At 37.5% G+C, this 25,932-nt stretch overlaps 1 protein-coding gene across 4 annotated transcripts in view; it reads left to right on the forward strand.

Annotated features, from left to right (window-relative positions):
* Nucleotides 1–25,932, forward strand: part of LOC117991970 (zinc finger protein 608-like) — a 189,094-nt gene that overhangs the window by 140,604 nt on the left and 22,558 nt on the right. For 3 of the 4 annotated variants that reach the window (XM_069505271.1, XM_034979610.2, XM_069505273.1), the window contains one exon: nt 21,871–21,994. In XM_069505271.1, the coding sequence (XP_069361372.1) occupies nt 21,871–21,994 (124 nt within the window). The remainder of the gene's footprint in view (nt 1–21,870; nt 21,995–25,932) is intronic. The other variant, XM_069505272.1, reaches the window with a different exon arrangement.

The following is a 25,932-nucleotide window of genomic DNA, read 5'->3' on the forward strand; positions in this document are numbered from 1 at the left end:
CTTAAGATTGAGTTAAAACGAGACAGATTTATGTGAGAGATATAGCTTTGTCTCGTTTCAACTCTGACTTAAGTCTAAGCTAAGACAGAGTGCGCTCTATAGATCTCACCCTTAGAGCGATTACGCACTGCACTTCCGTCATCCGAGTTCTCTCCGTCATCTGTGAGAATATCTCTGAAGTGCCTAGGATTCAAATCGGATATATGACGTAGATATGTCAAAGATGTCCACTGAATAGCTCGGATTCGGATCAGAGATCGGATTAATACGTGAGCAATATCCGAGTTCGGTCCGTAACAGTTAAGAGGAGGTTAAGAGTGTTAAGACTAACGACCCAGAGAGTATGAACACAGCATGAAGCAAGTAAAAATAGAGCGAGCGTGAGAAAGTTGTAGGCATCGACTAGTATTAACGATCCGGCCCACTTATAAATAATTTGTATTCACGTTTACGGGATAACAACACGCACCCTAATAGAAATGTTAATTTTACATAATTATAAAGGCTGCTTAGCTAGATTTTCATGGATTGTCACGCGTTCCAAAATGTAAAGTTTATATAGCTCAAATAAAATTTTAAAAATATGTGATGCTGATTAATAATTGAAATAGGTAGTTTATAGAAAAATGCATAAAATAAGCACCCCTTATAGCTCCATTGTATCGTAACCATCTATTTATCTATCTAGTAACTATTACGAGTAGTACGAGTACATAATAGAGCTTTTTGGACTTTTGGTGAAATCCCTAAACGAAACACTACACTAACACTAGCATAAGTAACTATATAGCTTTAGCAAATAAGTCTCTGGTTGATTGAATCATTATGTTTATCGGCGATGTTCTGTAGGTATTGAATGATATAGCAGCTCAGTCCCATTAGGGAAACGTATAATGAATTAGTTTTTTATTGGTTTTTTAGCACCGATATGCTTTGAACAAAAACAAAGTCACCTCCATACGAGTATTTTGATAATAAAAACATTTCAAATTGAGATGCACAAAAACTTTTAATAGTCTAATTGGTGCCTGTTATAAAATATAATTAAATAATACAAACATTGATTGATTTTTACGACTAACTTTTTAAGACTGCAATAAATTCTAGAGTGGGAACTTAAAGTCAAGGATGTAGATAAATGTCCTAATTAACTATTTTATGACATAAGCATTTGCTTATTAAATAACTAGCTGATGCCCGCGACTTCGTACGCGTGGATTTAGGTTTTTAAAAATCCTGTGGGAACTCTTAAATTTTCCGGGATAAAAAGTAGCCTATGGCCTTCCCCGGGTTGCAAGCTACCTCTGTACCAATTTATGTAATTTCGTCAAAATCGGTTGAACGGTTAAGCCGTGAAAAGCTAGCAGACAGACAGACAGACAGACAGACAAACAGACAGACACACTTTCGCATTTATAATATTAGTATGGATAATTTGTTTCAATATTTATTTCGTTATTGATATGTAAAATTTAACTAACGACTTTTTGTAGTTATAACATACATACTTTTAAAGGTTCCGTACCCAAAAGGAAAAAACGAACCCTTATAGGATTACTTCGTTGTCTGTCTGTCTGTATATCTGTCGGGTCTGTCAAGAAACCTATAGGGTACTTCCCATTGACCTATAATCATGAAATTTGGCAGGTAGGTATGTCTTGTATTATACGTAAAGGGAAAATCGGAAAACCGTATGTTTTTGGTTACAACACAAATAAAAATGTTCATAAACAAATAATTAGATAGTATTTTCAACTTTCTAAGTAAGATTACTACGCCAAGTGGGTAATCATATTATATCTGTACATTCTAAAACATATTTTTATTTATTTTTATGCATAATAGTTTTTGATTTATCGTGTAAAATGTCGAAAAACTCTACGGAAAACGAAACTATGAACAACCACAGGAATTACTTTTAATTTTAGTTTATTTATTTTTTCAGGTAAGTCAACGCGTTTTTAGTAACCTATCGACCGACTCTAGGCGTTTAAGAACCACGAGTCCCAGGACACTGTAAGTTTAAAGTTTATAAAATTAATTATTATTGATCATTTACGAGTATATTAGATTTTCAGCCTCAAATATTATTCTACTAATATTACAAATGTGTTTGTTAGTTGGTTTGCCCTTCAATCATGCCGCAACGGAGCTACGGATCGACGTGATTTTTTGCATGGATATAGTTAAAGTTAAACAATCTGCTTATAGTTCCCCGACTGTTCGCAGATAAATGACAAGGAAAAGAAAATATAGTTAGAGACCTGGAGAGTGCAAAAATAAAGGATCCACAGCATTTTTTAAATCCTTAATCCACGCGAATAAGTCGCGGGCATCGGCAACATTTAATTATTATGATACATTGAATACTAGTTGTTTGATCTCATTCCACCCTCCTTTTTCTACAACCGCACCGCATGCCACCGAAAACAATTTCACCCTCACCATCTGGGTGTCTGGTGCACTTCGACCGCTCGTTGTGCAAGATTCTTTTTTCCACGCACATGCAAACTGTGGAATCAACTCCCTTCAGGGGTGTTCCCATTAGATTACATTACACCAACAAATTCCTGAAAGGCCGGCAACGCATTGTTGGTTCCTCTGGTACTGCAAATGTTCATGGGCGGCGGTAATCACTTAACATCAGATGGGTCGCCTGCTCGTTTGCTCGCCATTTTTATTAAAAAAAAACTAATGCCAGTTCGTTACTAGAAATAGGGCACCCATTAGTGACAAATTTAAATAATTGCAATTTTATGGGACCCTGATTGGAGAGCCATTAATAGCAGTTAGAATTAATTGTTATTTCATGCAGAACCTGGTTTGTTCGTAATTAGAATAATTATGTTGTTTGATAATTCAGATAAACTGTTTGTTTAGTACTAACCGACATTATATTTTAATTTGTTTACGTTCTAAATAAAATTGACCCAGATAAAGAATCATATTTTAAAGACAATGTTTAAACATTTACTGATGCCTATAACACAAGTGTACAACTTATTTTAGGCATCGGTGGCTTAACCTAATTTTGGTTGTTATTTTGGTGAAACAATAAATTATTATTATTTAAATAGGGGAAGACATTTATTTTCTAGCTTAGTGTTAACGTGTTAAAGTCTTTAGCTTTATTTAAACTACACACGTGAGTACAGCCGGGACAGATATTATTTAGAATGTTAAAGTCTTAACTCATTTGCCTACTTACTAGATGATGCCCGCGACTTTGTCCGCGTGAACTTAGCTTTTTTAAAAGTACGCGGCAGAAAGTAATGTTCATCGACCTTTAGAAGGAGATAGCAGAATTGTAGAGCATTCTATGTCATTGAGACCGAAAAAACATTACATATGTAGGTATGAGTGACAGAGACAATGCTCTACAAATCCGAAATGTCATTCTAAAGGCCGATGTACATTACTTTTTTACATTTACGATTTCTACATTAGTTTGGTTGAACATGAATTTCAACGTACTAATTAGTCGAAATCACAGCTTTGCAAAATTAGTAAACAAAGTTAATCGCACACTGGCGGCGGAATATTTAATCAACTCTGAGGTGAACATCAGAATAATCTGACGAAGGTTATAGCAAAATCCCTCGCACTTTATTTACCCGAGGGGGAGGTTTTCCTTCTTTGATCTTCCTGCATTTTCTTACCCTCGCCTTTAATTATTTCGCCTTTGAACCTCAGGCGAAGAGTGAATTTTAAGAGGAGGTAAAATGGACTCTTAATTGCGACAGGCCATTCTGTTTGTGATAATTAATAAGTTTTTCCCTTATGACGGTTTTTATGGGCGCGAAATTGCTTTTTCATTGAAATTTCTAATGTTTATTTTGGGTTAAATACTGCATAATCTACTTTTTGTATAAATCTTCGGCCGATCATTTCCAAATACGGCAGGTGAAAAATATCCACCGTAGCGCCTAAACTACTGGACCGGTTTTGATTAATGAGGTATCTATTGATTAGTTCTTATGGTCCGGGTGACATAGGCTACATTGTATACGAAAAAAAATATCTGACGGATGTTACATCAAAAAAGTGGAGGTCTCCAAAAATATTTTTGCTTTTGTATGGAGTGGGATGTCAAATGAAAGAGGAGATAATTTCTGAGTTCAAAAATATAAATATAGTACAATATTATAATATATCAAGCGACAGAAATACAATTTTACTATATTTTAGCTTTCATTAAAAGGATCGTACGTAGTCGGATTTTAGGTTTGAACTTTTTGAAAAATCTACATTGACGCGTCGATGAAGTCGCGGGCATCAGCTATAAACCAATTTTAATATTATATCGTAAACCATCTACCAACACTAGGGTTAGTTTTATTACAACAACAAAAAAAAAGGAAAGCAATTTTAATATCACTGTCAGGGACAGAGGCAATCAATTCAAAGGTTGTAAAATATAGATAGGTAGGTACTACCCTTTTATATGCGCTCTTATAAATATCTTAAGTGCCTCTTTTATCTCACACTTTAAGGCTTTGTTTAATGTTACATTTTTATTATAAAAAAGAAAAACTTAAAACGAGCTTCTTGCAACTTTTCATAAGTATTATTATATCCGATTGAGTGTGCTCACCTTAAAACGAATTCTTTGAAGATAAATTCCGTAAAATTCGACGAGCCCTTATAAATTTAGTCTTCCAAGAACTTATAAGTAGATAAGCTACTTCAAGGCAATTCAGCCAATTTCAAAGCTTGGTAAAGCAACGTTGAAACAAATTTTTGATTACCGTAAGAATATTCTGATTCGTGGATATTGGTATTCTGATGGTACAATGATCGCAAAACAGCACCCCGATTCGCTAACTCAGTGTCTAACACTGAATGATTGTCGTTTATTTTTATTCCACTGAAAGTTTTCTCCGAAAAAAAATTTTTTTATTTCACTCAGTGCAACAGCGATGTAGAACCAACTAATATCAAATGAGCTCGGTGGCTATCATTCAGTGTTGAACACTGGGTTAGCGGATCATCCAGCAGGTAGTAGATTGGTGTTGGAAGTTGTAGCATGGCACTGTGGGCAGGTCATAGAGTAAGAATCTGGTCTGGTGAAGATTTCTGGTCTGGTCTGGTGGGAGGCTTCGGCCGTGGCTAGTTACCACCCTACCGACAAAGCCGTGCCTTTAAGCGATTTAGCGTTCCGGTACGATGCCGTGTAGAAACCAAAGGAGCATGGGTTTATTAAAAAAACTGCCATACCCCTTCCTTTTAGACTGCTTCGTCACTTACCACCAGGTGAGATTGCAGTCAAGGGCTAACTTGTACCTATCTGAATAAAGAATAAAAAAAACTTATCAAATACACTAGTCCGGCTGCTTTTTCTGAATTCTGTTAGTCCACCCAAAGAGAATCAAAGTCAGGCAACAAAATAATTTAAAAGCAATGTTAAATCAGTAAAAAGCTAGCACACCGCGATAGAGGCGTCGTAAAATAAATATTAAACAGCAAACAATGTTGCGTGTCGCCGGCACCACGTCGTCGCATAAAAAACTAATATTATTTAGAGTTTCCGACTCCTGCCCGTATTACAATATCATTTCGGCTATAAACGGATTCATATTTCCACGGACCAACCAGCCAGTTTTGACCCCTCCACAACCCTCCGGAAGATAAGTATGATTTCGTACCTGCGTCTGTAATTTTATTTCACCCTTCCTTCGACTGAGCTTTTGTGAGTATAATTTCGTTTTCTAAAACTAGCCCGCGACATCGACCCCGTGTGTAGAGAAATAAACACATTACCTGACCATCATCATCATCATCATCTACCGATAGACATCTACTGCTGGTAAATTCGCTCTGAGCAGGTCTGTGCTTCTCTGCTTACGCCGTTAGTACACCGACGCATTTCGCATGAGGTAGCGAAACATCAACGACTTTACGTTTAACACATAATAATATAATATGTAGAGATGTCAATAGTTTTGCTACCTCATGCAAATGCGTCAGTGTACCTACTCAAGGCGTAAAAGTATCCCTTTCCGCTGGAAGCCTTGCCTTTTAGAATTTGTCATGTCAAATGACATATTTACGTACCTAAGGGCGGTTACGCACTAAATTCTAAAAGGCAAAGATCTGTGGCATAGATAGTATTTTTCCTCTTTCGTGGCGACCTATGTGAAATATTCAAGTGAGTATTCAAGAGACATCTATGAAAATTTTATTGAAGCTTGTCCCTGAAACTTCCTCATTCGAATAAGTTTGTCATAACAGTGTAACTTCAATAAACACAACGTACCTACTTATAAGGTATTTAATATACAAACTCTCAGCTAAAAACCTTTTGTATGACCAACAATAAACGTCAGCCGTCAGGTATAATAATTTCTCCGCATCGCATTATGAAGATACGCCTACGCTATTTTAAGGCGTTCGTGTTTCATGATCATTAATATTTTTTAAAAGCCGTATTTATGCCCGTGGGTACGAGGCAGAAAGACTATTATTTTATTGAGGAAGTTGGCTCAGGTCGCTCGTTAAACGCCGACTGCGGCGATCAAGTTAATCCATTACCATTTTATACTGTCGTAAAGGTTTCACGACTGCCGTCAACTGTTCAAATTTTATTCGCTATTATATCTAATAATATTCTCAATTGGTTACTTGTCTGACGACAGCCGTTCAGAGGTAACTTTTTGAAGTAGGGCCTTGATGAAGTACAAGGCTGGGTTGAAAGCTTAGGTAGACTTTTAAGCAAGTTATTCCAACCGTCTCCTCAAAACTTCTGCTCTAGGTTATGTTTTATACTGTAATGCTAGCCGATTTTTAATTGCCAAATTATGTTTTGCAACGTTGTTAAGCAACATATATAGAAAGATTAGGTATGTACAGAATGATTTTTCTATTAATTTCAGCCGTTAAAATATGTACCCGATAGTTCCTAACTTCCTACGGCCACTTCTTGAATTTAAATTTAAAATATACCAACCACTGTTAACAAAAAAAATGAATGGGTAGCAAACACGAATAATCGCGGATAAAATACCAGGCAAGCAGTATCATGCAGGAAGTTGGACAAAGTTTGCGTACGAATTACCCGGTAACAAGGCGGAGAACGCGGTAATCCTGTTATCGGTTAGATATCCACCGGAGTTCGTGGCACGGAGTAACCACAACTTTTAGAGCTCACTAAAAGCCAACTTAAGTTGGACTACACTTTAATTGTTGTTCCCCTGGAAAGGAGATTAGCGCGTGATAAAATTTTCAACGTTCAATGTTCAACGTCTTACTAATCCTTGCTTTTTAAGCTCGCATTAAAATGAATTTAAACTGCGTTTATGTTAAGGAGTTTCATGGTAAGGAAAGGGATTTTTAGTACCGAATCACTTTTTGAAATTACATAGAATAATCTTCTATGTAATTTTAAAAAGTGATTCGGTACTAAAAATCCCTTAACTAAGACTAGACTCTAGTAATGTGGCTCGATCAAAACGATCGATATAATGTGGATAGGTACCTTAGATGAATAAGGTGGATACAATAATCAGCTTTTTGGTCCTAACGTAGAGTCGTAAATATCTGTATTATTTTATTACATCGTATAACTTACTCGTATAATATTATGGTCCGTAGCAATAATAAAATTATAATCAAATTATCTCACCCAGACTATAGGTGTTATGTTTCAAGCTACAAATTAGTTTTTTATGGCAGCCATTTGCCTCGGTACTCCATAAAATATATTTTGTTCGCGTCTTACTTTAATAATTCATAACATCAGCATCTAATAATACACGTAGCTCGAATCATGTTTTTAGTGTTGTTGGAGTACAGGCAATTTGTTTTCCTCGGGAAGATAGCAGAACAAAGAAAAAGCTCGGAAAACCTTGTTAACTTTTTAAAACATTCGCTGGCGCTCATGCATAATTCAGTATCTCTGGCATACTGCGTGTCTGTTCACTGTACACTACTTACTTACTACAAGGGAGTGTGAGTGTACGCTGAGTGGAAACTGAGTCCGTGCTCAGTGAGGCGCACTAACTACCAGGGCCACATAAATAGTGCAGCGTCGCCGAACACGTCCGCAATCCGCATTACGTTACGGGACAACTCACAACATCGAGCGACGCCATCGCCATTCCCCAACCCTCCTCACAATTGACATTTCGTAAGAGCCCAACCCTTTGTTATTCCGATGAAATGTGAATTTCAATGAAAACGAGGTTAAAATTGCTCAGGCCCGACGTGCCCGTAAAAAAAGAGATTTCATTACGAGCCATTGTTGTGTTACGATTTTCACGGTCCATTTTCCTTTCAAGAATTGTTAAAGCGGAAAGGTTACGGTTTTAATATTTGTATTAGGCACGGTGCCGCGTCTCGAGGAGCTCTTTGAATACTTTATTACGAAAGTAATTAACTCAAAGTGCTGTTCTTGTGTTTTTCGCTTGCTTTTACGCAATTAAAAATAATTTGAAATAATAGCCTGAGCACAAAGAGCGTAAGACGCGACTCGAATATTAATTTAAAAGCTTTGTAAAGCGAGTTAGCATCTTGTTTCATTAACGCGCTCGGCTGTCTCGAGGAATATTTATATGAGTTAGGATCATGAATATTTACATTACGGACTGGCTCGTGTTTCGAGATGCTAATTATATCCATTTTATGAGTAGTTTATTATTTATTTCGTTATAATAGCGCCAATAACTTATTCTTACAAACGTTTACTGACACATTACAATATTTGTGATTTAAATGCGTACTTTATTGGTTAAACTATTTGTCACTTTGATAGTAAGTTTATTTAGAATTAAAAAGACAGGAAGTTGTTTGATAAATAAATAATCTCATTCAAGTCAACATTCTAGAGACGGGGTAAAAATCGAATTTCGTACAGCGAAGCGAAGATAAAAGGAGGATAATAAATAACGGTAGTGTATGGGGTCAAGGATGCCGATTCTTACCAATAACTTTTAGCTATTGGGACTAGAGATAGACGGCACTCGGACAAGTCTTAGGGAATTGATATTGAAGCTAATTTTCTTAGGTATTCTAACAAGAGGTCTGTTTGTTTAACAATGTGTGTTACATGCGCATTATATCCGTTTAGTGGCTCAGGTGTAAATTTTTGGGTAAACGAAACACGTCACTGAACTTCTCGCTTATCTGTTAACGGCTTCGACACACATTGTAAGGGAAACGTGTCTAGCACGGCTCCTAGAAGCTGTAATCTAAATATATAAAACGAAATGGTCACTGACTGATTGACTGACTGATCTATCTACGCACAGCTCAAACTACGGGATGGATCGGGCTGAAATTTGGCATGCAGACAGATTTTATGACGTAGACAGCCGCTAAATAAGGATTTTTGAAAATTCAATGCCTAAGGGGGTAAAATAGGGGTTCGAAATTTGTGTACTGCACGCGGACGAAGTCGCGGGCATAAGCTAGTAATGTATAAAAGCGGCTGCCATCTGTAACTGTCGAGTCGTGCACGCGTAGATCCACGCTGTTGCAGTGGCGCGCTGCACGTTTAGTGAGGCCTTGTGCCATGCTGTTGTCGTTGTACGTAGTTCTTTATCTATCTGTCCTCATGCCTAGCTATAAGTCCTCGCGCTATGTTTGTCAAAATTAGAAGCCTTGGTGCTAGTTTGAGCCTAGACTATGCTGGCCAGTCAGTGGCCACTTCAGCAAAACTTAAATAAATCTATTTCATTACTTTATATCTCGTTCCAAAACATTCATATAAATTCATAAGCCAAAAATACTTACAAAGCTACGTTTTCGGCAAATTAAAGAATATTACGCGTGGAATAAAGGAAAACTCGAGCCAAAGATATGAATCAGATTTCCACTCCCACTGAATATAGCGGCAGGCGAAATTACCACGTTTTTGGATTACGGCTTTATACTCGCCTTACGGTATCTCATGAAAAATTTCTTGAGACTGTAAAAGTAATTTTTAGTGATTTTCCATGTAAAAAGTAGGAGTTATTTTCGTTTAAAAGTTTGCATTCAGGACCGTCGCGATCGTTGAATTTCGTGAGTAGAGTTTCACTTCCAATCAATCGCATTGAGTTCATACTAATTACTTAATCTAAATATATAGATATATAACTTAAATAGACCCTACTATCACGGCCCATTTAACAGATTTTGACGCAATTTGGTACCTACAAGCTTGCATCCCGGAGGACAGGCTTATTATATCGGAAATCAAAAGGGATTTTTAAAAATCCACGCCGACAAACAAACTGCGAGCAAAAATAATTAATATTTATTTAGAAATGAATTTATTGTACAGTTATTTCAGTTTTAATTACCAAGGCATCAGGCGATGGACGGAGGTTTTACTTTTATTAATTAATACTGTCGAGCCTCCGTCGAGGGTGCGATTGTTTTCAGTTTTATGATGCCTCTCAACTCGTTCACGAAATTAACGATTTGACAATGGAAAGTTTGCGAGCACTCTACATAATATTTTAATTAGCTAGGAAACTGGCATTTTATTGCAATGCTTTTATGTAAGTATTACATAACCGCCATTTGTCTTGGTCTTGCAACTGGACCTAATAAGTGTGAGCTTGTAGAAATGTTAATAAATACAATCCCATGATAAAGACGATCTAAAGATCCACAGATACGTACGTCATTAGAGCTCAAGTCGGCCCGATAGCTCGTTACGACAGTATTAACCTGTTGATAACATCTACTATCAGATGTGAGCGCCATTCAAAGCGTGAAGTTTGCTTTTTATTGTAACTGCAGGGTATATGAAGTGTATATCGTTATTTTATACTCATTTTATAGCGTACCTTATTAAATGGTGGTAAAGCAATGAAAGAACTTTATTTGAGTTTGAGTTTTATTCACTTTACTAGATATGCCCGCGTGGATTTAAACTTTTTAAAATCCCTTTGTCCGGTTAATAAAAATTTGCCTATGTCCGTCCCTGGGATACAAGCTATCTCTGTACCCGTCACGTCATTAATTTATATTAACAGAAAATATAAATAAATGTTTAAGTATGATTTTTCTCTCTTTGCTTTGAAGGTTGTTTTTCTTCTGCGTTTATTGAATTAAATGACCTCCGCTAAAAGGATTTAAGATTCCAAAATAATGAAGGCTAGTTTGGAAGACCTCCGAAGTGTAAACCTTTTACAGTAATTTGATATGCTAATATCAATATTTTTGCCAAAATAAAGCTTCAATCAGGCGAATGATTTGCAAAAAACATCGCATTTCGTTAGCACTTTTATGGTTGTAGAAGCCAATCTATCAATGTCCTATTTTCGGTAAAATTCCTTATTCATTCCGAAGCGAGTTCGATTACCCAGAGTTTCAGATATAAAAGGAAAATAATAGCCTTTTCCTTTTCTGAAGTTTTCGAAAAAGAACACAAAACTCATACTGGCCGACCACGACCACAATTTAGGAATTTACAATTTCTAAATTGTCTTTGATCTGAGGTGGTGGGAGGCTTTAGCCGTGGCTAGTTGACCACTCTACCGGCAAAACCTTGCCGCCGACGTTTAAGCGTTCCGGTACGATGCCGTGTAGAAACCGATAAGGGGTATGGGGATTCAATAAAAATTGCCATACCTACCCGTCTGCATCATCACAACGCCAGGTGAGATTGCAGGCCAGGGGTAACTTTTTTAGATTCGATACAAGTTAGCGCTTGATTGCAATCTCACCTGACAGTGGGAAGTGGTGATGCAGTCTAAGATGGAAGCGGGCTAACTTGGAAAGGGTATAGCAGTTTCATTGAACTCCTGATAGGGTTTACGCGGCATCATACCGGAACGTTAAATAGCTTAAACTTGTAAGGGAATAAATACGTATGGTACTGCCCGCGACAGGTTGAGATGGCAATCGGAGTATGAGGCAGGGAATGCACCGCACACCTGCACAACACCCGCGCTCGCCTGCACCGGGTTAACGCGGGGGCTGTGCGGTTGTGCGGGGCGTTCCCTCCCCAATTGCCATCTCGACCTGACAGATCGAAATGGCAATCGGGGAGGGAGCGCCGATAACCGATAACCTGATAGCCATGTCGACCTGTCGCCGACTATAGGTAGTTATTTAAAACAAATTAAGTATCTTGAAATGGTTTTTCATTGGAAGCTCTTTTGCTACTGAATGAATTGCTACAAAAAACTCAAATGCAAGCAACGCTCGCTCGGGCTTTTCAAGCGAATTTTAAAAGTCAATTAATTATTTTGAACAGTTGGATGCACGTAATCTGAACGGCGAATGTTGGTGGAATTTACCACAATTGTAGGTTAAATAAATTCTATGAAGCTTTTTTAAACAACGTTTTCAGTGATTCTGTTTTTTTTAATTGCATAACTTTGGCCTTCATCTAAGTATACATAAAAGGAGAAGTCGGTTAAAAAGGTGACTGACTGACTGACTTATCTATCAACGCACAGCTCAAAGTACTGGACGGATCGGGCTGAAATTTGGCATGCAGATAGTTACGAAAGGATTTTTGAAAATTCGACCCCTAAAGGGGTGAAATAGGGGTTGAAATTTGTGTAGTCCACGCGGACGAAGTCGCGAGCATAAGCTAGTATTATTTATGCTTTATCTTATTGAATCTATTCGTCTCTATGATCAGCATCATCATGATTAACTTATCCCCAGCTCACTACTGATCACGGGTCTCCTTAGTTTAACGATCGGAGACCAATCCTTAATCTAGACGGGACTCTTTTCAGAATGAGAAGGGTTTAATCCACCGTTCGCCACGCTGCGCTGGCCCAGTACGGACTAGCAGACTTCACACACCTTGTGAGACAAGAACCCGAGAACATTGTAGGGCAGGCATGCAGCTTTCCTTACGATGATTTCCTTCACCTTTAAAGGAAGTGATATTTAATTACACATAACTCGAGGTACATGCCCAAGACCGAACCCGCGACCTCCCGAATAGGAGGGAGGTAGGGGGTTAACCACAGGTCTATTACCGCTTTCGTCCCTATATACCTAGGTACATAATGACAACAAATAGAAATGAAAACTCTCATTTTGTTTCGGGTTTTTTCCTAAATTGATAACGGAAAAATATCACGTCATCCAATCTGTTTTGAACCAAATAACAAGCGTAGCACAGAATAACAAGAGGCACCTTTCTACCAATAGCGTAAAGGAAGTTATTAAAGCAGTTGCGCATGAAAACGAATTGTAGCGAGCCAATTAGTTGGGGAGTGTCACCGTTGAAGAGGGTTCCGGTGAAACCCTGGAGCTATGCGGAGGGCGAAAGATTGTGTAACCCAATCATTAATTATGTATGCCTGGTAGATGAAATTTAATGGAAACGAGAAACAAAAAGGTTTATCTTGATATTAATTAAATTGCTTCAAGGCTTCAATTTTAACTACTTGTCAATCGTGAACTACCTAGATAAGATGACTTTACCGCCTTTGAGAGTTTTGACTTATTCATTTTGAGACACACAGGTATGTATGAAAACTTTAATAAATCAAATGAATATAAATTATACGGGTTACGTAAGAAAACAGTATGTTTTAATCAAGTAGGTAATTATAAAACCTCGAGTTATGAATTTCACCAAAATGTACATTGTACAAGGCCACGGTATTGCGGTTTGATAATTATTACATAATCTTTCAAAAGGAAAATTATTATGAACTTTCATGTATTTTTAAAATGTTTCACGAGTCTCTAGCATGGTTAATCTTTTCATGTTTAATGAATGAAATATTTCACCGAATATAAAAATTATGAACATGTTTTAAGTAAACCAAAATGTCCACTTTCATAAAAATTACAAGCCAAACTAAGTTGTTAGGTGGTAAAATTGAACTTTCATAAAGTGAAATTATCTACTTAGTTTTTATTTACTTTGAAAAAATACTAGCTCTACAGTAAATTTAGAGTAGGTACTTATCTGCATCTTTATCTTTTAGAATTGCTGAAAAAGTGCACTCTAAATTTTAGTGCACTCTAAAAATTTAAACAATAGGCTCACGACTGGTACCTCAAATTACGAGGTTTGACAGTTCTGAATTAAATTGGGTTTGTTTGTCCTTATCTTATTACAGTGGTAAGAAAAAGATACGAATACTCTTAAACACAGTTAAATTTAGTTAAGCTCAGAATAAGTACCAGTACCTACCGCTCCTAAATTTTGCCTCAAGTCTTTCTATCATTCTAATAAATTAAACTTGTAACACGATATGAGGTTGACGAGGGAAACAGTTATTATTTCGATCACGCGAAGCTTTCTGATTCGTTCCGTGCCTTTCATTTACATGTTAATTTTCTTTGTACTTTACTTTACAAAATCGTGAGAAAGTACCTACTCGGAACAGTAAACCATAGATAGTTATTTCAATTAAGTACTAGATACGTTGTTAGATTGCTAATGACCTATAATTAAGTTTCACTAAACCGTTATTTATTAAGATGTCTTCTTCTTCAAGTGCCATCTCCTACCGGAGGTTGGCAATCATTAAAGCTAACTGGATCTTGTTTACTGCCGCTGCCCTAAACAGTGATCTTGTACTCATGTTAAACCACTGGCGAAGGTTCTTGAGCCAGGTTATTAAGATGTAGGTAAATTATATATTAATTCAGTAATCACCCGTACAAACTTCACGTCGTTTTTGACTAGATTTGACGGGATATAGTTAGCCTTTGACGGAAATCGCGTAGGGTACCTGACAATGCTTCAAACTACGATAGTAAATCCGAGATTAAGTTAGGTCGAAATTAATACTCAACTTATTCGTAATTTAGCGATAGGTTACTTAAATGTTGGAACATTGTTATTTCTCAAAAAAAACATACCATTTTTGACAAAATAATAACAGCGTTACTAAGAAACTTATCGAGAGATTACAGATAGGATTGATTAATTATTAATTTCGTCCGTCATCCTAACTTGAAAATCCCTCAGCCAGGGATCAAAACCTCTTGCCACAGCAGTCAGCACGCAACACTGTATACAAATTATATTGGTTCTTATCAAAATAAGCAATTGCAAATAAAATTTTATGAGTGTCTCTAGTAAATCTGTAGTAAATCTAGCGATTTAGACCATGAGCCACAACAAACAGTATTTGTCACAACTTACTACTTATTCTTTTTTTCTCTTATACTTCTAAGCTGTGATAGCCTAGTGGTTAGGACGTCCGCCTTCTAATCAGAGGTCGGGAGTTAGATTAAATATTACTTGCTTTAACGGTGAAGGAAAACATCCTGAGGAAACCTGCATGCCTGAGGGTTCTCCATAATGTTCTAAAAGGTGTGTGAAGTCTACCAATCCACATATGGCTTTCGTGGTAGACTATGGCCAAAATCCTTCTCAGTCTGAGAGGAGACCCGTGCTTTGTAGTGAGCTGGTGATGGGTTGATCATGATGACTACTTATCCAGTGGAAAATTGATTGTTTAACCCCAGTGGCTTGTATTTTGTATATTTCGTATAAACAAGATGCTCCGTACCCTGCCCCGCTGTTTATTGCCTTTGGCACGCATCTCGTTCAGGATAAACGTGCCATTTGCCTGAATAATTTTAATGATGAATGTTTGTCTTCGACTTAGTAGTCGTCAAATGAATAAGGGTACAGCAAGTAGAATTACATAATTTGCAACCATAAACGTATCTATAGGCGGTGATAGCCTAGGGAGGATCCCGGGCACGACGCACCTACTTTTCGGAGCTATGTGCGTTTTTAAAACAATTAAATATCAAGGAAAACATCGTGAGGAAACCCGCATGCCTGAGAGTTATCATATGGTCTAAAAGATGTGTGAAGTCTGCCAATCCTCATTTTGCCAGCGTGGCAGACTATGGCCTAAACTCTTCTCACTTCTTCTCACGAGTCACAGAGGAGATCCGTAATCAGTAGTGGGCCGGTAATGGGTTGATCATGACGATGTAGCGTATTACTTATTTACTTACAAGTGTTAGGTGTATTTTATACCGTAAACTTTTAAGAAGCTTGACTCAGAGCTAGCACCGGATCTATCTACAAAGCCAGACAGACGATCCCAAATCCCAATCCTCAACAATGTGTTACTAGGAAAAGATACCATGTTGCAGATATCACGATCGGATCCGCGATACCGTATGAGTCAGGGGTCGGCAAGAGGAGACATTGTTTCAAGTCATTAGGCATGTAGGTGTCGGCTGCGCTTTCCTTTCGCATCGAGCCGGCCGAGACTACAAATTAGTTCCAGCAACACACCACAAATAGGGACGTTTCGATAAAATTGAATACGAAAGTACTCCATACTTTCGGTACATAGTATTTCTTGCGTCGAATACCTACTTGATACATTCTCGGTACTCAATATAATTGAAATTCTACTGACGGAATATGTCTAAGCAAACGCACGAACGCGAAGGCCTATTGACTGTCTTCTACATTTATTCTCTTTCTTTAATTAATAATATTCAAATACTTTTGAGAGATCTGGCGGAATCACACTTGATCTTTATTCTTGTGGATTCAGTTGAAGAATTAAGATCAAGTGTGTTGAATCCGGGAACCAGAATTCAACAACTTTTCAAAAGTGACTGGTTCCGCTACGTAGCTATACGACATCGTTTACACTTTTTCATACTTCACATGGAGCGAATTTCATAGAGATTCGAAATTCGAATACTGGTAAGCGAATGAGTGGTAATGCCTTCACTAGTAGATATCGGAACGCGCGTCCCTAGCCACAAAGAGAAATCTTAAACGACTCCCTTCGGAGTTCGGCGTCTTAATCGAAGCGAGCTCATTACATTCCCACTCCGAAATATCTGCCTTGCCCACCACTTCAGCTACCGTATCCGTTGAGCTATTATCGGTTACTCTGGTTTCTACCATGGTACGATATTAAACTTGGTTCAGTAAAATATCGCAGAGTTTGAAGATAAGGAGGACTGAGCGCCGTCCAGTATAACCTTCAATTAGGTAGACGATAGGTACCGTATTATAATGTCCTCACAATGTGCTCTGGACACGTCCTGTTCTTTCCAGCCTCTATTTGCATTCGATACGCGAGCGCTCGGGTTTTATTGAAATGTTAATGTGAAAAGTTTTTTCAAGTTCCTACCATAAAGTTCGTTTGAAGAGATAAAACGGCAGCTGGCGACCCCTGTTTGCAGACTGGGAGCGAGCATTGAACGTGTCTAAGGGCGTCTGTAGACTAGACATTTTGCTGCACCAAGTTATGTCATGATAAAACCATGTAGTTTAGATGGACTCTACATCTAACCCATACTTTCATAATATTATAAAGTAGGTGATGCCCGCGGCTTCGACTACGTAGATTGAGGTTTTTAAAATCCCGTGGAAACTCTTTTACTTTCCGGGATAAAAGTAACCTCTGTCCTTCCCCGGGATGTAAGCTATACCTATACCAAATTTCCCTATACTAACTTTTCACGTTTAATCGATTTTGACGAAATTTGGTACAAAGATAGCTTGCATCCCGGGGACGGATGTATAGGCCAATTTTTGTCCCGGAAAATCAAAGAGTTCCCACGGAATTTTTGAAAAACCTAAATCCACCTGGAGAGAGTCGCGGGCATCGTCTAGTTCAAATTAAATAGTTGCCGGGTCCACCTTGTCTGTGTCTGAAGTTGTCTGAGTTTGAATAGCGATGTCACGATGGTTGTCGGTACACCCAACATTTATTTCAACGCACAGATCTCTAGGTGTTTCTAGTAGTCTAATATAACTTGAAATTCACTTTAACAGTCAGTAAGGTGCTTAAATGAAAACTCTATGTTGTTGTTTTTTTTTTAATTCAGTTATGTAGCCCTTGACTGCAATCTTACCTGTTGGTAAGTGATGATCCCTACAAGAGACCTATGGCTAGCAGTGGACGTCTATTGGTCGAGGATGATGATGATGAAGCTCACGTGAGGCTCTCTGCTGCTGTCAGCGCCAAAATGGCAGCAAGCAATCTAGCAGCTTCAAAGTCAAATAATTTATTCAAAATAGGCAATAAATTACACTTTTTCATGGTCGGTTGTTGGATTTGTAAGATATAGTTAGTGGTGATAATAAATTATGACGCGAGCTTTAAACTAAAGCTACGAGGGTTCTAAACGCGCCGAGGTCTGAGAAGAGCCTACAACAAACTCAGGTTGCTGCATGTCGCTTCAAAAACAGGTTGGCAAAAGTCCAGCGTACATTTTTTTATTTTAACCTTTTTTAAAACTTGTACCTATTATTAAAGGTCAGTGGAAAGTGTCATTTAGTATGGACGGCAAAATATGGTTTGACATATTCATACAATTTCGGCAGATTTATGTTACTGACGTTTTAGTTTCGAAAACATACACTTCTGCCTGATATATAGTGTGTCGTCGGCCTTAAACGCGCCCCCTCGAGTGTCGTACGATGCCTCCCCTGCGTCGACTTCTAACGGCAAGACTCATAAAGGACTTAATGGCGACATGGCGTGTCGTAATATTAATATGCGGCTTAACTATACATTATACAAGTAAACAGTTGTATTGTCTCTGTCAAAATCACAGACTTGATTTTATATGTATAGTCAGTGCCATATAAAATTTGAAGAAATATACTTTGCTGCAGTTTACAAGTCTTATCATGGAGGTTGTACACTGTAACAATATTCATTGGCGTTGCAAGAAACGCATTTTTGGACTAAAATGTGAGCTAACGCTATAGTGGTTGGCAGCATTGTAAAAATCCATGTACATATATTGTGTATAGTATCTATGTATATAAGACGCTGCATTTCTTCGTAGCGTCCAATGCGGCCGATTCTTGATGCAAAAAGAAACTTAAGTAATTTTTTTTTAATTTGCTTAAAAAGGACTGAATTTTAATGAAGAAATAGCGCATTGAAATATTAATATGCGATTTTCTAAACGGTATTGTCTGTTGTAACGGACATTGTACCCCGCAAATTAGACTGTTGAAAGGAAATAATCACAAAGGACCAAAAACATAGTCTGTGGACTGTGCTCTGTCTAACGATGTACTTTGTTCAATCAGCAAGTTACTTAAAAAGGACTTAATGAAGATATAGCGTGTCGAAATTTTAACAAGCGGCTTACTCGTAAATGTACAAATAAACAGCAGTCTTTTGCAGCGGACGTCGAGTGAGCGTCCATCGCACATTTCTCTCAATACCACAATAGGTACCTATAGCGTTTACACTAATTACATTCGTTATCTCGTGAGATTATACGAGCACATAAAAAGAACTAAATCTTAATGAAGAAATGGCGCGTCGAAATATTAATATTATGTTACTTTCTTAACGGTATTGTCTCTTGTAACGGACATTATAAAATTAGACTGTTGAAACTTAAAACTGCGTAAGTCAGATCACAGGAAACAAGCACAAAGGACCAACAGTCTGTGCTGTGTCTGACGATGTACTTTGTAGTCAGCAAGTCACTTAAAAAGCATTTAATGAAGATATAGCGTGTCGAAATATTAACGAGCGACTTACTCGTAACTGTACAAATAAACACAGTACTGTCTCTTGCAGCGGACGTCGAGTGGGCGTCAATCGCACATTTGTCTCAGTCCAACAATACAGCGTTTATGCTATTTATATTCGACGCGTGGGTACCGTGATAATCAATTGTTTGATGCTATCGTTGAAGATGCTCAGACATGCGATTACATTGGTGGGGCTAATGATATAAGTGGGCCACGATACATTTATCATTAGCAGGTTACGCCTGTACAAGGTTTTGTCTCTTGGGCTGTAATCTGTGAATTCTATGTACATGTATTCAGTATTCATCGTCATGATTAACCATTACCGGCCCACTACTCAGCACGGAGTCAGCCACGCTGGCCCATTGCGGATTGGCAGACTTCACACACCTTTGAGAATTCTCAGGCATGCAGGTTTCCTCACGATGTTATCGTTTACCGTTAAAGCAAGTGACATTTGTTTTTAAAAACGCACGTAACTCCGAAAAGTTAGTAGACCGGGATCGAAGCCCCTGACTTCACGAAAAGAAGGCGGACTTCTAAACCACTAGGCTATCACAGCTTTATCATATAATATTCAGTATTAGATTCAATATAATACCTGTAGCGTTCAGATAGTTTCGTAATGTCTTCTCGTCCAAAATTTCTCAGTGCTTGAAGCAATTTTGGAAAGCAAAGTCTTCGAATTGCGCATGTAGCCAGTGATTACATAATATTATGGGTCCGAGATATGGTCACTAACTATGAGACTCATAAAAAGCTCAAACCCACTCAGCGGGCGATGGAGAGAGCTATGCTTGGAGTTTCTCTATGTGATTAAACTAGGAATGACTAAATCTGTCGAAGAATCAGAGTAACCGACATAAAGTGGCGATGAGCAGGGCACCATAATTCAAAAAACCGATACACGTTGGGGTCCCAAGGTGCTAGAATGACGACCTCGTATCTAAAAGTGCGGCGTTGGCAGATCCCTATAGAGGAATATTGAGTTCTAAGTTCTTGTGATCGTGCCACGATATTAATATTCTAACATTGTGTAATAACACTAGTAGTGATAGATAATTTTGTTCGCCAGCTCCTCATTTATCTATCATAAATTCATAACAAGTATTTATATACGTACATCTGGCTGGTACAATTCACAAATAGACATTATAGTATGTACACCGATAATGGGCCATTTTGTGAGCGCGTTTTATGAAGCATTACTCCGAAAACGACTACTTGTATTCAGCTGCTGTTGTCGGTCGCTACGGCATGTCATTTGCTTGCGTCTAAACGCGCTGTGCGGAATAATTCCCAGATTAACTGTCAGCTGTTCTTTATTCATACGAATTAAGAGCATTTTGCATGCTAATGGCCCGAGTTATCTCTACCAACATTATACTTACCTAGTACATTTGCAGCGTATTTAAGTTCATAAACTTCATAATTAATACTAAACTTTATGGAATTTGGTATAGCAAAGATGTTTTATGTAAAGTCCTTGTTAAAACTTACAACCGTTTTCTTCGACGAAATGGCTTGTAATATTTATATATTTTCATCTGAATATAAGCAAGGCTTATAAAATTTATTTAGTACCATACATAAAATAAAACATACTAACCCTATTTCTTTTTTCTTTTATAAAAGCGTCACCGTGTCGTTCCCCTCTGCGTTAGTTGCTACTGAAACGTGAAAAGATTATAACTTCCAGCGATTCGAATAAAATTTTATTTTTCCGATAGTAAATACATTTTGTGAGTCGACATCTAGTACGAATTCAACTGGGGATGCTCCATAATTTGCGATGCCATTAACCGTGTGCGTGAGCGAGCGGGGCCGATATCGCTGTGCTGCTCGCATATCGGTCGCTGAATGTTATGTTCTACGCTCTTTGTATTTATGCAATCCGAGTACGTACCGCGGGTCCTTATTTTCTAAAAAAATCATAACCTGAAAGAAGAATCTTGCAACCAACCAACCCTAAACAAAATAGGCCTGTACGATCAGATCACAGCCACACAGCACTCACTCGTACAGCTACTACATTATTATGTGTATTTTAATGGAAGAACGACAGGATTGGTAATTTTATTTACAAAACAAATTGACGTAATAATTATATTCAGTTACCTACTTACTTACTATAAATAAATAATTGAGTTAACCATGTTATCCCGCGATATAGCTTAGATCTTAGCGAATAAACGATACCTACCTTTTACTCTTAAACTGTAGCTGTAGTGTAGTGAACCTATCTCCATTCTCCTTGTACCTACCTATTTTAAAATTCTAGGTTGAGCACGATTCGAATTCTATTCAAAAGCAATAAGACCTTCAAGTTTGTTACTTTCTTTATCAATTGAACACAAATGTTTCTCTATAAATTGAATTATTTGTTTATCTACTGCACTGCAGAACAAATAGTTACAGCTACTGCGAATGAGAAGTAAATTCAAAAGTTTCTTCCACAGGAGACAGCAGAAGTATGCGTCGGCACTTCGGTGGGAACGATCACCGAACCAGACTGCCTCGGGCCCTGCGAGCCTGGTACTTCGGTCACGCTGGAGGGCATCGTGTGGCACGAAACGGAAGGTGGTGAGTTGTTACTAGCGCACGAACCCAACGCACCGTAGCGCCTAACATTACACCTCCAGCACGCTTATGCACGCCTGATACTTGTGTCCGCTTCGCAATCCACACATACTGACCTTATGCACCACCACATTCGATGGGATCCGAATCATATTTTGTTAACATTTAGTTCCGGGTACCTACGCTCATACATGATGGTCATAGTCCTAGCTGATATCAGCTGCAGCGCCAAAATGGTAAAAATCAAGTTGCTTCAAAAACTGGTTGGCAATCAAGGCCCTGCGTTCCTATATAGGTCATGGAACTAGGTATAGCTTATTACTTTAGTGGGTACAATCTATATTATATATCGCCAATCGCTATGTCCTCCGCTACTAACTTGAACTAAATTCGAAGCTTATGTGTTAGCTAAGCTCCCAAAATAAGTCATATCAGAATCGTCCAACTGAATTACGGCCAAATAATAATAGTAATTGATCAATCGTACCTGTAGTCTATCGATAGGTTACTTAGCAATGTTGTTGTCAAAAATTATACGTATTGTGTTGTCTTTTTTAGGTTTCCGTAGTAAACAAAGAACCCTTATAGTTTCGCCATGTCCGTCCGTCTGTCCGTCCGTCCTCGGTTAATCTCAGAGACTATTAGTGCTAGAAATCTGTAATTTGGCATGGGCAAAGTGGTGAAATAAAATTGTGATAAATGTTTTTTTAGGGAAGCTCCCCTACATCTAAAGTGGGGATGATTTTTTTTTACTACGGAACCCTACACTGCGCGTGGCCCGCCACGCACTTGGCCGGTTTTGAAGATTAACGTAAGATTAACAACGTTGGTATTTGCTAGCGACGGATTATAGATACATTATTATAATTTCAGGCGGTAATAAAATAAGCTAAGCTGATTTATAGCTCCATGAATACGCTACGTGGACGAGGATTCATGAATCACGAGTAGTACCTATAATCATCACCAAAGGTAAAACGACTGCGAACATAATTGATACTACAAAGTAAACATTACTAATTACATCCTTATTAAGATAAACATAATTATCCTTGAAGCAATTTTGCAAAATAAATAACTATTAAGCATAATATAACCGCATTGCCAGTCGACCGGTCTTTTATGGCACGCGCAAATTAAATTTTAAATGCACGTTATAAATATTGCAGTGAGTTTGACTGATTGGCTCTTAAATTAAAATGGAGGGACATGCGAGCCGTTCATGTTTACGTAGCTTCCAATCATAATATTATATTGACTACATATAGAACGATTACGATCGATGTTTATTTTTAAACTTGTTTTGGCAATGTTTTTCTACAGTCTTTTTAAATTTTATACAAACATTCGTGGATATCACTATTCAGTGATTAATGATTATACTTACATATTAACTATACAAAACAAGAGACAAAGAAAAAGGAAAATAAAAGACATTCAAATACTACTACTAAAGATTATTATTTACATATTATGTTACCAGGCTGTATGGTCTATGATCTTTGTCGGTCTCAAAGACTAAGAGGATAAACCTTCATAAACGAACTACTGAACTCTTCAATAGAAAAATAGAAAACAAGAATATATTAGATAATAAAATTATATGGTATAGTTTAGTAGGTAAATAAAAACGGGTATGCATATTAGCAATCATAACATATTCAATACATTCAATTCGTTCATTAAATACATGCATTATTTAGTCTAAACAGTGAAATATTTCGCATGTCTCACCTTGTTCTGTATAAGTTCTTTGACACAATAAGTAATACATTTTTGCGCCCTCTTTTCTAGATTGATTTATAATCTAGGCCGGGATATTTATCCATTGTATACCAAACTGAGCGCATGATATTCCTTTATGTTGTAGTCATTTATTCTTCGATAAGCCCTATTTCTCATCCCGCTGATACCCGTCCATGATACGCAGCCGTCTATCATTACAAAAAAAAACCCGGCCAAATGCGAGTCAGACTCGCGCACCAAGGGTTCCGTACTACAGTCGTATTTTTTCGACATTTTGCACGATAACTCAAAAACTATTATTAGCATAAAAATCTATTTTAGAATGTACAGGTACAGCCCTTTCATATATTATGATACCCCACTAGGTATAGTAATCTTACTTTGAAAGTTGAAAATACTAATTATTTGTTCATGAACACATTTTAATTTTTTTGTGATGTAACCACAAATTCACGGTTTCCGGATTTTTCCCTTTGTTTGTGCTATAAGACCTGCCTACCTGCCAAATTTCATGATTCTAGGTCAACGAGAAGTACCCTACAGGTTTTATTGACAGACACGACCGTCGGACAGATATACAGGCAACAAAGTGATCCTATAAGGGTTCCTTTTTTCCTTTTGAGGTACGGAACCCTAAAAAATACACTGTATTACAGAAATGGGTTCCCTTACATCAATATATTAGAAACCTGCGCGCAATTTTGGTACCTTTGTGAAAATTATAGAGATTATTTTGCCGTGATGTATTTCGTGTTAATACAATACTTGCGTGTCTATTGTACAGGCTATTAGTAGTACAATGCGACTCCCCTGGCGTTACATATAATTACAATAAAAAGTAATAATAAATCAACATCTGCCCGCTGGCGCTCCAAATTTATCCTCGCAGAGGGGGAGTCTCACGCCCTCCCAATTTATTTATTTTCGTTGACGTCGGACGGGCTCAGGGAAATTGAATACTGTCGAGATATTTTTCGTGGAAAAGTCCCAATATTTTTGTTCAATGTAATAAAGCATTGCCTTCTACTTTTCTTACAATCTTCCAACTAATTGGATACCTTTCGGTTTCCTCAAGGTTTCGTCCCTACGGAGTTTCTAATCGATGTTCGAATTGAGAAGGAATACTAAGGAAAATGAAGTAGAATACTTCATTTCCTTAGTATTCCACATATCTATCGTCACTTAACTTACTTTATTTAAGATTAACTTTACTTAAGTTAACCTAAATGAATTAACATTCTCATATTCTTTAACTTCTGTTATTTTAATGAAACCATAAATTTTATAACATGATTCATCTCATAATAATGTAGGTATGTACTTTATATTTGAACCGTAAAGTGGGGAGATTGTAAGGCGGGAAATTTTAATTAAGTTTGCCGAGAAGTTTTTGAGACCGCGAAGTTAGCATTTTGTTGAATGGGTGTAAATGGATGCTAACTTTGTGCGATGGAAGAACAATGAATGCGGTAAAGTTTAAAATTCTATTATTATTTGCTTTTATAGCCTTTGTGAAATAAGTAGGGGTTTTATTGTCAATTAATTTTAAAGTACCTTCATCGGGGGTATAAAGTGGCGAGACTGCGTTTTTAGGGTTCCGTACCTCAAAAGGAAAAACGGAGCCCTTATAGGATCACTTTGTTGTCTGTCTGTCTATCTGTCTGTCTGTCTGTCGGTCTGGTAAGACAGGGTACTTCCCGTTGACCTAGAATCATGAAATTTGGCAGGCAGATGGGTCTTATGGCTGGCATTAGAGGAAAAATCTGAAAACCGTGAATTTGTGGTTACATCACACAAAAAAAATTGTGGTCATAAACATATTTATTTTTATGCATCATAGTTTTTGAATTATCATGCAAAATGTCGAAAAAATAAGACTGTAGTGCCCTCGTTGCGCGAGCCTGACTCGCTCTTGGCCGGTTTTTTTTAAAGCTGACTGCTACCTAAAATGCGCAGTTTACACATTAATCTGAAGTGTGATTCTAAATTTACTATATTTTATATATATAAAAGAAAGAGACTGAATTTAAAATTGGAAAGGAATTCTAAAGTGAAATGAAAATCTATTGAAACAAAAAGCTCTCACAATGACAGAGCGAAAAAGGGAAACGTAAAAGCGAAGGCAGTATAGCTCCACAACCATTAGTCAGTTGATTACGTACCGAGGTAATTAGCATCCTAAATGAACCTATTCC

Source organism: Maniola hyperantus, chromosome 20 (assembly GCF_902806685.2).
Source record: "Maniola hyperantus chromosome 20, iAphHyp1.2, whole genome shotgun sequence".
Taxonomy (NCBI): Eukaryota; Metazoa; Arthropoda; class Insecta; order Lepidoptera; family Nymphalidae; genus Maniola; species Maniola hyperantus.